The following is a 12,190-nucleotide window of genomic DNA, read 5'->3' on the forward strand; positions in this document are numbered from 1 at the left end:
CAGACTCCGGCGCCGTCCGCAGCGGGTAGCGCTCTCCCGGTCGCTTCCTCGGCTGCCCGCTCGGCGCCGCCCTCCCTCCCGGCCGAGGACCCGCGCGGGATGTCCGCGGCGGCGCCTGACCGCGTCGCGGTTCCCGGGGGCGTCCTCCCCCCGCCACCCCCGTGCCCACGCCCCGCGCCATTCCTCAGGAGCGCGTATCTGCAGCGGGCGGCGTGACTACCCCCAGGCCAGCGTCCAGCAGGACTGCGCCTGCACACGCAGGCGGGGCACGGTCGCCCGCGCCAGGACCCGCGGGCCCGGAAGCGCTCGCAGTCACAAAGCGGGGGGACACGTGGGCGCCGACGGCCCGGGCGGCTGTCTCAGGGAGCTAGGGTCGCCCAGAGAACCGCCCGCCGTCCCTGCCCGCCGGATTCCTCGGCCGCAGCCGCCAGGCCCATCCAGCTTCGGCCGGCGCCCGGCTATGAGGTGGATGCCCGGCTCAGTGTGACCACCTCCCTCCAGTACGTACATGCAGCCCGAACCCGCGTCCCACGGCCGCCAAGGGGCTCCTACGAGCTTCCCACACTCCCCGAGGGCCCGCGGTCACGGGAAGTTAGTTCCTCACTGTCACTGCCACCCCGAGAGCTGGGTCCTCGGGTCTTGAGGCCCAGTCATACTTAGTCCTAGATGCCTCGGTCTTACCCTGTCTCTCTTTCTCCTTAGGGTTTTTCCACCGCGTTCGGACCTCCCGCGTAACCATGTCCATTCTGTACGTCTCTCCTCACCCCGATGCCTTCCCCAGCCTCCGAGCCCTCATAGCTGCTCGCTACGGGGAAGCTGGGGAGGGTCCGGGATGGGGAGGAGCCCACCCCCGCATCTGTCTCCAGCCGCCCCCAGCCAGCCGGACTCCTTTTCCTCCACCCCGTCTGCCAGCCCTGGAACAGGGTCCCGGTGGGCTCTGGGTGTGGGGAGCCACGGCTGTGTCCCAGCTGCTGTGGCCAGCAGGCCTGGGGGGTCCCGGGGGTAGTCGGGCAGCCGTCTTGGTCCAACAGTGGGTCAGTTACGCAGACACCGAGCTAATACCAGCTGCCTGTGGGGCTACGCTGCCTGCCTTGGGACTCCGAAGCTCGGCCCAAGACCCCCAGGTGAGAAGAAGCGTGAAGTGGGCGGGGGGTGGGGATTTAGAAGAAGAAAGCAAAAGTCGGAATGGATGGTGAGTCAGGAAGATAGCGTATCAGACGTTGAAAAAGACTGATCGTATCCCGGATTGCCACTTGGTTTGGTAGCTTTGGGCAGGTTAAACTCTCTGAGCCTTGGTCTTCTTATGTTTATAAAAATGAAAATTGAGAACATGTTGAGAAGGTTAAAAGATGTGTGCAGAGCACATAATCTAGTGCCAGGTGCTTTAAAAGTCTCTGAGTTTGGTGAATCTGAAACCGAGGAGGTTAGTTAGAGGTTACTATGAATTGTAGGAAAAGACTGGGTGAAGAAGAGGTGAGGAGAGGCATTCAGAGAAGACAGTTGCTGGAAGAAGACAAAGGAGAAAAGAAATGAAGGAAAGCAGGGGAAAGGAGAGATAATCACACCAGATTATAAATGTAAATTCTTCCTGAATGGAGCTGTGCCTTACAGGCCTAATAACACCACCTCCTTGAAGAGTATTGAGCGTATGTGAGCGTATGGCGGATACTTATAGTTTTCAAACAAATGACTGAATGAAATGAATATATGACTTAGATCCTGACTTACCCCCTCATATCCTGACTACCCTATTGAAACAGAGGGCTCCCCCTCTGGGATTCTCTCTCCCCCTCGGCCTCATTTATTTTTCTTCAGAGCTTTTAAGGAGAACAATAGGGTAATGCATTATATACTTGCACATTTATTGCTGCCCCCCCCCCCCCCCCCCCCCCCCGCTACTAGAGTGTAAGCTCTAACAGGTCATGGACTCCATCTGTTCAAACTGCCTCCTTGTTCATTAGATAAGTGCCTGGCATGCAGGAGGTACTTAATACGTATTTGTTGAAGCAATTACCGTGTTGCCTCATGTAATCGTTAGCCTCTTGTGCTTAGTATATTGCAGCTGACATATAATAAGTGTTCGATAGGGGACTTCCCTACAAGTCCAGTGATTCATACACTCTGTGCTTCCCCTGCAGGGGGCATGGTTGGATCCCTGGTCAAGGAATCCCACATGCCCTGTGACCCAGCCCCCCAAAAAAGTTTTCAGTAGGCATTTATTGCATGAGTGGGAAGAATTTTTATTATGATCATTTCAGTGAAGAGGAAACTGGTGATCTGTGGGAATGGAAGGAGGCCCAAATGGATTGCATGGGGGTGGGGACTGTGGTGGGCCAAGCGTTATCTCATACCCTTTCGTCTTCCCACTAGGCTGCACTGGCGGCCCTGGGCAGAGCCCTGAGCCCCTTGGAAGAATGGCTTCGATTGCACACCTACCTGGCTGGGGAGGCCCCGACTCTGGCTGACCTGGCAGCTGTCACAGCCTTGCTGCTGCCTTTCCGTTATGTGAGTCACTGGGACCTGGGGAGGAATGAGGACAGGTTCCCTCGGACCTCACTACAGGGTGACTAAGGATAATTCATTTCTTTCCCCCACCCCAGGTCCTGGACCCCTCTGCCCGCCGGATCTGGGGTAATGTGACTCGCTGGTTTATCACATGTGTTCAGCAGCCAGAATTCCGGGCCGTACTGGGAGAGGTGGTTCTGTATTCAGGGGCCAGGTCTCTCTCCCAACAGCCAGGTGAGGAAGGATGGAGAGTGGGTGGGGAGGGGGTTCCTCTGGGCCCTTTCATAGGCTCATTTTCTCTTCTCTCTTAGGAATAGCAGAATCAATGGGACAGGAGCTGGGGGATGGTACGTGGGAGGTCAACATGGGGGAGCCTTTGGGGACCTAAATAGGCCATCTGAGACATGGTAGCCCTGTGAACAGCGCTCTTCACAGGCCTGCAGCGACAGGTCTGCATTTCTGTGCCTCTTTCCAGGCTCTGAGGTCCCTGCACCTCCAAAGACAGCTGCTCAACTCAAGAAAGAGGCAAAGAAACGAGAGAAACTAGAGAAATTCCAGCAGAAGCAGAAGGTCCAACAGCAGCAGCCACCCCCTGGGGAGGTGAGAGGCTGAGGGTGGAGCAGGATGGAGGGTTGGTGCCATGGTGAGTGGCTGGTATCTAGGCCTATATCCTTTTCCTCCCAAGCAGAAGAAACCAAAACCAGAGAAGCGGGAGAAACGGGATCCTGGGGTCATTACCTACGATCTCCCGACCCCACCTGGGGAAAAGAAAGGTACTAAAAGAAAGGAGGGGGAAGAGAGACGCTCACTCTTCACCCCACCCTCCTTTTCTCTTTTCTTTGTGTCCTGTTTCTTCTGTCCTTGCTCCCACTACTTTGCCTAGTGAGGCCCATGTCCTTCTCTGCTGGCCCCTCGTCCCTCTCCCAGCTGCTCCCAGCCTCGGCTCTGACCCTGCCTTTCTCCCTCAGATGTCAGTGGCACCATGCCTGACTCCTACAGCCCTCAGTACGTGGAGGCTGCCTGGTACCCTTGGTGGGAGCAGCAGGGCTTCTTCAGGCCTGAGTATGGGGTGAGTGGACACTGCCGCCCAGGCCTGGAGGGGATGGGGACGGGGAGGGACAGGGCTGAAGGATCCATGGTCCAGGAAGGGGCCAGGCCGTGGAAGAGGTGATATGAGGCCTTAGCAAGCACCCATCTTCCTCCCTGTCAGCGTTCCAGCGTGTCAGCACCAAACCCCCGGGGCATCTTCATGATGTGCATCCCACCCCCCAACGTGACAGGCTCCCTGCACCTGGGCCATGCGCTCACCAACGCCATCCAGGACTCCCTGACCCGCTGGTGAGCTCCTGTCCTCTCCTCCAGGCTTCCCTCTGCCTTCTGGCTCCTGCTCCTTGGCTCCCTTCTCTTTGCTGACTGGGGCTCTCACCTCTGCCCCCTGGTGGTGCTACACTTGCCTCTAGATCATTCCCATCTGATGACTTGGCATCCTCTTCTGGTCAACACTCCCAGCTTGCAAACTCTCTTCTCATGCCACTAAAAATAACATTATTTTGAATTTAGAAAGAAATAACATGAATAGTTTCTTGTAAGAAATTTACAGCTTCAAGTTTCCTTGACCACCTTCCTCCAGATTCACTCCCTCCTAAGAATTAGCCACTATTATCATTTTGATGTGTGTCTTTCAAGACCTTTCCTATTTACTTACATATTCCTATACCCATGGGATTCCCAGGTAGCTCAGTGATAACGAATCCACCTGGCAATGCAAGAGACACAGGTTCGATCCCTGGGTCAGGAAGATCCCCGGAGAAGGAAATGGCAAAGCACTCCAATATTTTTGCCTGGGAAATCCCATGGACAGAGGAGCCTGGTGGGCTATAGTCCATGGGCTCACAAAGAATTAGACATGACTTAGCAACTAAACAATATCTTGAAAATGTCAGAAAGTGTCCATATCCATTACAGCATAGAAGAAATACCTGTGGTCTGTATGAGAAAGGAGTTGCTATAGTCCTGTCCCCAAGGAACTCTAAACCTAGTGGGGGTAAACAGATCAATACAGTAACGAATATAATGTAGTTTGATGAGTCATTGAAAATAATGTACAAATACAGTGAACCTAATTAAGCTTACCAATGTTTTTTTATTTAATCTTCACTATCTTGTTAAAGAAAGCCTCCCCTGCCTCAAAGTTATAAACATGATCACCTATTGTTTTCTTCTTTTTTTATTTTTGGAAATGATACTATTTTCTAATGCTTTTTCTCATAGTTTTGTTTTCTTAAGTTGAAGGGTTTTTTAAAAACTGAATTAAAATTAAATTTAAACATTAAAATAAAATTATTTTTGTGACTATGGGGAAGTAGGGCAATTTTCCAATCAAATTAGCTACAGTCCCAAACAAATTTATTGAAGTTTGCCCTTTCTCCACTGACATTTGAAATGCCACCCTTAACAAATACTAACTATGCTTAGATCTGTTTCCAGTCACTGTTTTGTTTCCTTAATCGGTAACTTTGTTCCTGGTTCCTGTGAAAACTTGTTTTAATAATCATAGCTCTCTGATATGTTTTGCTATCTAGTTGGGCAGGAGCCTCCTCTTAGATGTTTTTGCCAAATTGCCTGGGTTGTCCTCACACATCTCTCCCTGACGATTTTAGCATGGGGAGAGTTCTGATCCACCGCCCCTTCCTTTCCTGAGTCCATCAACCACCTGTCTGGAGTCCCTGCTTCCCTCGGGACAGCTCCACCACCCACTCACCTCTGCTTCTCCATGCTCCCTGCAGGCACCGTATGCGTGGAGAGACCACCCTGTGGAATCCTGGCTGTGACCACGCAGGCATTGCCACCCAGGTGGTGGTGGAGAAGAAACTCTGGCGCGAGCAGGGGCTGAGTCGGCACCAGCTGGGGCGAGAGGCTTTCCTGCAGGAGGTCTGGAAGTGGAAGGAAGAGTGAGTGCCAAGTCCCTGCTGGCATCACAGCCCCGTGACCCTGGGTCAGACCCACTCACAGAGGCTGAGGGTCATGTGGGCCCAGGGCCCAGCTTCATCTCAGAGCGATGAGTGATCCCCACCTTCTGCCCTCTTTGCTACCTGATGTCATCCTCCAGCCTAGACCCCATTGCTGATCCCAGTCTGTCTGTCCACTTCCAGGAAAGGTGACCGGATTTACCACCAGCTGAAGAAGCTTGGCAGCTCCTTGGACTGGAATCGAGCCTGTTTCACCATGGATCCTGTGAGTAGGAGTAGGAGGGGTCTTGGGGCTGGGGTGGGAGGGGGAAGCTCCCCACAGAAGAGAGCACACTCTGGGGGCCCACTTGTAGGGAGAGTGGGTCCCCTCCTGGGGATACCAGGAAGTGGTCCACTCGTAGGAAACCACTAGGGCTCAGCTGCAAATGCTACTTTCTACCCCATGTCACAGCCCTTTGTGTTCCCTGTCGTTCCCTATAGGAGCTCAAATTCCTTCAGGCGGTACCTGAGGGGCCTCACCCTCCCCTGAGCTTGCACCCCTAGGACTCTGCAGGAGCCCCTGTTCCTAACTGAGTGACTTCCCTGCCGTATCAGCGTCACCATGCTGTTTCCTATCTGTGTGTTCCCATAGTCCCCTCTCCCTGCTCAAGAAAAGCACTTCTCCCCTCCAGCCCTTAAAGGGGGCCTATGTGCTGGCAGGGGGCTCTGGCCCAGCCGGGTCCCACTGGCCTCGCCTGTCTCAGCACCGAGGCCCATCTCTGGCTTCCCCTCTTCCCACTAGAAACTGTCAGCAGCCGTGACGGAGGCCTTTGTACGGCTCCACGAGGAGGGAGTCATTTATCGCAGCACCCGCCTTGTCAACTGGTCCTGCACCCTCAACTCTGCCATCTCTGACATCGAGGTGTGCCCCTTCCCTCCCCCCAGCTCTCCACACCTCCACCACACCCCCCCAGCCCCAGCCCCTGGGCCTCTTTTCTTAAGCTCCGTCTCATAGGTGGATAAGAAGGAGCTGACAGGTCGTACCCTGCTCTCCGTGCCTGGCTACAAAGAGAAGGTGGAGTTTGGGGTCCTCGTCTCCTTTGCTTACAAGGTCCAAGGCTCAGGTAGGAGCCAGGGGCACCAGGATCCTGGGCTGGGCTGGGGGAGGGGCGGGAAGTGCTCACTGCTGAGACCACAAGGCCTCCTGTCACTCCAGACAGCGACGAGGAGGTGGTAGTGGCAACAACTCGGATTGAGACGATGCTGGGAGATGTGGCCGTAGCTGTGCACCCCAAAGATCCCAGATACCAGGTGTGGTGGGGGTGCTGCCTGCAGTTGGGGGAAGAATGCTGGCTGAAGAGGGCTTCCACACTATGTGTAGGGATGGGATGGGCACTGAGAAAACTGGATTAGAAACGCATGGCTTTGGCTGCTTTCTGGCCCTGTGGATGGAGTTTGGGTGTCAAGAAATAAGGACCCTGCGTAGGAGGGAATTGAGCTGAGTCCATTGTGTGTTTCTGGCGTCTCCCTCTGTCCCCAGCACCTGAAGGGGAAGAGCGTGATCCACCCATTTGTGTCTCGGAGCCTCCCTATCGTCTTTGATGACTTTGTGGACATGGAGTTCGGCACAGGTAAGCACTGGGCTGTCCTTTGGGGAGAGGAAGGAGCCATGAGGCACACCTGAACTTGCAGGACTTGGGCTGGTTCTCAGAGGACTGTGTCAGGGGGATGGGGTGGCCTGAGAGCACATCCATTGGCAAAAGGTGGGGTGCACGTGAGCAGAGACTGCAGAGTCCTGCGTGACCCCGCACCCCCACGTATGCCCCAGGCGCGGTGAAGATCACCCCCGCCCATGACCAGAATGACTATGAGGTTGGGCAGCGGCACGGGCTGGAGGCCGTCAGCATCATGGACGCCCGCGGGGCCCTCGTCAACGTGCCCCCACCTTTCCTGGTGAGACAGCCTGGGTGAGGTGGCCCTGTCAGGAGACAGCGGGGCTCCTGGCACAGCCATCACGGAGCCTGTTTCCCCCCCAGGGCCTGCCCAGGTTTGAGGCCAGAAAGGCGGTGCTGGCAGCACTCAAGGAGCAGGGACTGTTCCGCGGCATTGAGGACAACCCCATGGTGGTGCCACTTTGCAAGTGAGGGCGGAGGCCAGGGAAGGAAGGGGGTGGGCGCCTCGGGGTGCTCACCACTCAGCCTCCTCACCCACGTGTACCTGCAGCCGCTCCAAGGACGTGGTGGAGCCCCTGCTGCGGCCACAGTGGTATGTGCGCTGTGGGGAGATGGCTCAGGCCGCCAGCGCTGCCGTGACACGGGGTGACCTCCGCATCCTGCCGGAGGCCCATCAGCGGACGTGGCACGCCTGGATGGACAACATCCGGTGCGTCAGGCCCCTCGATGTAGGGAGGGCGAACGGGTGAGGGGCCGAGCCGGGCACAGCCTGGCGCCCCGTCCACCCCGCCTTGATACCTTCTCCTCCCCCTGCCACTTGCAGGGACTGGTGTATCTCCCGGCAGCTGTGGTGGGGCCATCGCATCCCAGCCTACTTCATCACTGTCAACGACCCCGCCGTGCCCCCAGGGGAGGTGAGAACCGGGCCAGGGCTGGAGACTGGCACATCTGGGGTGGGGAAGGGCTTTCGGTGCATTGGGTGTTGGTGGGGGGACAGGCAGAGGCACCCCCTTGGATACTCATTCCACCTGGGCATGGCAGGACCCTGACGGGCGGTACTGGGTGAGCGGGCGCACTGAGGCCGAGGCCCGGGAGAAGGCAGCCAAGGAGTTCGGTGTGTCCCCCGACAAGATCAGTCTCCAGCAAGGCAAGGCGGGGCCTTGGGGTGGGGAGCAGTGGGGGCCGATCCTCACCTCTACCCCTCTGACCTCTGATCTCTGGCCCCCCTCAGATGAAGATGTACTGGACACCTGGTTCTCCTCTGGCCTCTTCCCCTTCTCCATCCTAGGCTGGCCCAACCAGGTACATTCCTGGGGCCAGCCCAGGGCCAGGTGGGAATCTTGGGTGTGGGTGCGTGGCTCCCCATCACTCACGCCCTGCTCTGACCCCAGTCAGAAGATCTGAGTGTGTTCTACCCGGGGACGCTGCTGGAGACAGGCCATGACATCCTCTTCTTCTGGGTGGCCAGGATGGTCATGCTCGGCCTCAAGCTCACTGGCAAGCTGCCCTTCAAAGAGGTATGGAGACTGCCGAGACCCTCACAGTCCCCTCCCTCACCCGGACAGCTGTGGGTGGGCCCCGCCAAGGGGGCTGGTGGGGCTGAAAACGAGCCTGCGCTCTGCTAAGTGATTCTGTACCCCGCTTGCTAGAAGAAGGAGCACTTCTGATTCACGAGAAGGGGCTGGCAGGGCCACCGAGGGGCCCGAGGTTCAGAGAGGAGCAGACCAGATGTGGGGGTGAGGGGAGAGGCATTGGGGTCTAGGCGGGGAGACGTCCTCACATGCCTTCCCTGTCCTGGCCTCGCAGGTCTACCTCCATGCCATCGTGCGGGACGCCCACGGCCGGAAGATGAGCAAGTCTCTAGGCAACGTCATTGACCCCCTGGACGTTATCCATGGGGTCTCCCTGCAGGTGGGGCTGGGTGCTGGGTCAGGCCGGGAAGGGCTGTGGGGCGGTGGCCATGGGCCCCTGACTGCTCCCACCTCACCTCCAGGGCCTCCACGACCAGCTACTGAACAGCAACCTGGATCCCAGCGAGGTGGAGAAGGCGAAAGAGGGGCAGGTATAGCGGGCAGATACAGGGGTGGGCCGGTGATTGGCATGTGGGCAGAAGGCAGGTGAGCCTGACTTAGGACACTCCCCTCCCTGACTCCTCATTTCCCCACAGAAGGCAGATTTCCCAACGGGGATCCCCGAGTGTGGCACTGATGCGCTCCGGTTTGGACTATGCGCCTACACGTCCCAGGGTACGGCTCCCCACGGCAGTCTCAGCTGCATCCTTCTTCCTCCCCGGAGGCACCCTGCTGTCCGCTGCCCAGGTCCTAGGGCCGGGAGGGAGAGCAGTGTAGACTCACACTTCACCTCCGCCTAGGCCGTGACATCAACCTGGATGTGAACCGGATATTGGGGTATCGCCATTTCTGCAACAAGCTCTGGAACGCCACCAAGTTTGCCCTCCGTGGCCTTGGGAAGGGTTTCGTGCCCTCACCCACGTCCGAGGTGAGGGCCTGGTGGGTGGTGAGGTGGGTAGCACCCACGCGGGTCACACCCTTGCCATCCCAACATCAAGCCTGGCCCCTGCCCCTGAGGAGCCTGCCTGTAGCTGGGGGACAGAAAGACTCAGGGGAAGCCTCAGGCACTGCGGTCCTCCTGCACAGTGGCGGGGCCGGCCCTTTCTGGCCTGGGCCACCACCCTGGGCACGTGGTGGTTGCTTTGGACCCATCTCCTCCTGGAATGCAGATTCCCCGTGGTTCCCATTCCCATGGGGTTGTGGCCCCTCCTCCTGGGCACATGGTGCCCCCTGGCTGACAGGCTCCTTCCTCCCGCAAGCCCGGAGGCCGCGAGAGCCTGGTGGACCGCTGGATCCGCAGCCGGCTGACCGAAGCTGTGAGGCTCAGCAACCAAGGTTTCCAGGCCTACGACTTCCCAGCTGTCACCACCGCCCAGTACAGCTTTTGGCTCTACGAGCTCTGCGATGTCTACCTGGTGAGGAGGAACCGCCTGCCCCACCTCCCGGTCCTTGGCCTTCTCCAGCCCTGAACCCTGTGCCCCTCTGCCCCCAGGAGTGCCTGAAGCCTGTGCTGAATGGGGTGGACCAGGTGGCAGCTGAGTGCGCCCGCCAGACCCTCTACACCTGCCTGGACGTGGGCCTGCGGCTGCTCTCACCCTTCATGCCCTTCGTGACCGAGGAGCTGTTCCAGCGGCTGCCCCGGCGGACGCCACAAGCTCCTCCTAGCCTCTGCGTCACCGCCTACCCGGAGCCCTCGGAGGTATGGGGTACAGCCTGGATGGGGGGCTCCAGGGAGCTCCTCAGAGCCGCCCCAACTTCCTCACCCCCTTCTCCTCCCCTCAGTGCTCCTGGAAGGACCCTGAGGCAGAAGCTGCCTTCGAGTTGGCCCTGAGCATCACTCGAGCTGTGCGCTCCCTGCGTGCCGACTACAACCTCACCCGGATCCGGCCCGACTGTGAGCCTTGGGCCTGCACATGCCCCTCTCCACTCCCACCCCGGGACCAGTGTCTAGCATGGCTGCCTCATCTCTGTCTCCTCACCTCTCTCCCTTCTCCCGGCAGGTTTCCTGGAAGTGGCTGACGAGGCCACAGGTGCCCTGGCATCGGTGGTGTCGGGCTACGTGCAGACACTGGCCAGCGCGGGGATCGTGGCCGTCCTGGCGCTGGGGGCTTCTGCACCCCAGGGCTGCGCTGTGGCCCTGGCCTCTGACCGCTGCTCCGTCCACCTGCAGCTGCAGGGGCTAGTAGACCCAGCCCGGGAACTGGGCAAACTGCAGGCCAAGCGTGACGAGGCGCAGCGGCAGGCCCAGCGTCTGCGGGAGCGCCGCGCCGCCTCAGGCTACACTGTCAAGGTGCCCCTCAAAGTCCAGGAGGCAGATGAAACCAAGGTGTGTGGCGTGTGGGGCAGTTCCTTCCCCATTTCCCACCTCTTGCTCCCTCTACCATCAAACCCCCTCCTGCAGCTGCTCTGCCCAGCTCAGGCAGGAGAGCAGATGGGACCATGGAATCCCTCCTTTTACACATGAAAGACAGAGGGGCAGGGGCACAGCCTTGGGTCACACAGCAATTTGAAGATGGAAGCAGACCAACCAGCCAGCTGGACCCCTCACGCACCACCCAGTGCCCAGAACATGGCATCCACATGCCGGAACCTGGGCTCAGGATGGAGCCAGTGTAGTCAGGGAGCTTAGCAGATCACCTAGGGACCCTCCAGGGAGGAACCATGGGGTAAACCAGGGGCACAAAGGAACAAGAGTGGAGGCTAAGAACCCACATGGCTGAGCAGGTTCTCACTCCTGTCTACCCAGAAGCCCTCATGGCAGGGCAGTATTACCATCACCATTTTCCAAGGGAAGGCTGAGGGCCTGCCTCGGAACCTGCATTCCTAACCACTGTGTTAGGGCCTGGGGCTGGGCCACTGGTGGCGCATATGAGCTCTGGGGCCCCTTTGTCCTTGGGAACTGAACACTCTGGGAAAAGGCAGGACCCAGGAGACCAGTGATGGTGGAAGAGAAGGGGGTGCTGGTAGAAACGAATGAGGGTGCTAGTCGGAGAGTAAGAGGCTGCTGGTGGGAGGTTGGTGAGAATTAGGGGGAGACAGGCCAGTCAAACACACGGTACCCCAACTACTCCCTGCCCATGGTCCTCATCTGTCTTTCCAACTCTAATCTGTCTGCTCTTGTGGGCATTTGAGGTTCTCCTCTCTTGGGCCTGGGCCTCCTCACCCACCACCCCCTTTTCTGTCCTCAGCTCCAGCAGACAGAAGCAGAGCTCAGGAAGGTTGATGAGGCCATCGCCCTATTTCAGAAGATGCTGTGAAACACCCAACTCCAACCCTCATAACCCCCAGTGGTCCACCATGGGGATGGCAGCAATAAAATATTTTGCCACAAAACCATATCTCAGCTGTGTGTGTGGTGGGGCTGGGGAGGGGGTGCTGAGGGGCTGGGTTCCTGGATCCTCAGAGGTGCCAGTGTGAACAACGGGAGGGCAGCAGGCTGGGCATGAGGCACTGGGTCCCGGTGGGTAGAGGTGCGTCTGTCTGGCCCTGGCCC

The 12,190-nt window shown here is 58.2% G+C and overlaps 1 protein-coding gene across 2 annotated transcripts; it reads left to right on the forward strand.

Annotated features, from left to right (window-relative positions):
- The first annotated feature begins 293 nt into the window (after positions 1-293).
- Positions 294-12,030, forward strand: VARS1 (valyl-tRNA synthetase 1). Of its 2 annotated transcripts, none has more exons than XM_061147051.1 (30): positions 294-500; positions 703-1,124; positions 2,371-2,505; positions 2,601-2,739; positions 2,981-3,105; positions 3,191-3,278; positions 3,474-3,574; positions 3,716-3,843; positions 5,292-5,456; positions 5,658-5,739; positions 6,256-6,375; positions 6,469-6,577; positions 6,670-6,764; positions 6,994-7,084; positions 7,282-7,406; positions 7,490-7,593; positions 7,677-7,835; positions 7,950-8,040; positions 8,168-8,273; positions 8,358-8,428; positions 8,518-8,643; positions 8,933-9,037; positions 9,120-9,188; positions 9,294-9,372; positions 9,498-9,625; positions 9,957-10,112; positions 10,190-10,396; positions 10,480-10,591; positions 10,698-11,023; positions 11,886-12,030. In XM_061147051.1, the coding sequence occupies exons 2-30, from the start codon at positions 738-740 to the stop codon at positions 11,952-11,954; spliced, it is 3,798 nt and encodes a 1,265-aa protein (XP_061003034.1). In that variant the 5' UTR covers positions 294-500; positions 703-737; the 3' UTR covers positions 11,955-12,030. The 2 variants fall into 2 exon arrangements, with proteins under 2 accessions (XP_061003034.1, XP_061003035.1); XM_061147052.1 differs by having other exon boundaries at positions 3,194-3,278.
- The last annotated feature ends 160 nt before the right edge of the window (positions 12,031-12,190 follow it).

The sequence above is a fragment of the Dama dama genome, chromosome 7, assembly GCF_033118175.1.
Source record: "Dama dama isolate Ldn47 chromosome 7, ASM3311817v1, whole genome shotgun sequence".
NCBI lineage: Eukaryota > Metazoa > Chordata > Mammalia > Artiodactyla > Cervidae > Dama > Dama dama.

Excerpts from the sequence above, each read along its gene's own strand:
- VARS1 (XM_061147051.1), top strand. The coding sequence starts at position 738 with ATGTCCATTCTGTACGTCTCTCCTCACCCCGATGCCTTCCCCAGCCTC. Across the intron at positions 7,085-7,281 it reads GGACATGGAGTTCGGCACAG|GCGCGGTGAAGATCACCCCC; the intron begins GTAAGCACTGGG and ends CGTATGCCCCAG. Across the intron at positions 10,397-10,479 it reads CCTACCCGGAGCCCTCGGAG|TGCTCCTGGAAGGACCCTGA; the intron begins GTATGGGGTACA and ends TCCTCCCCTCAG.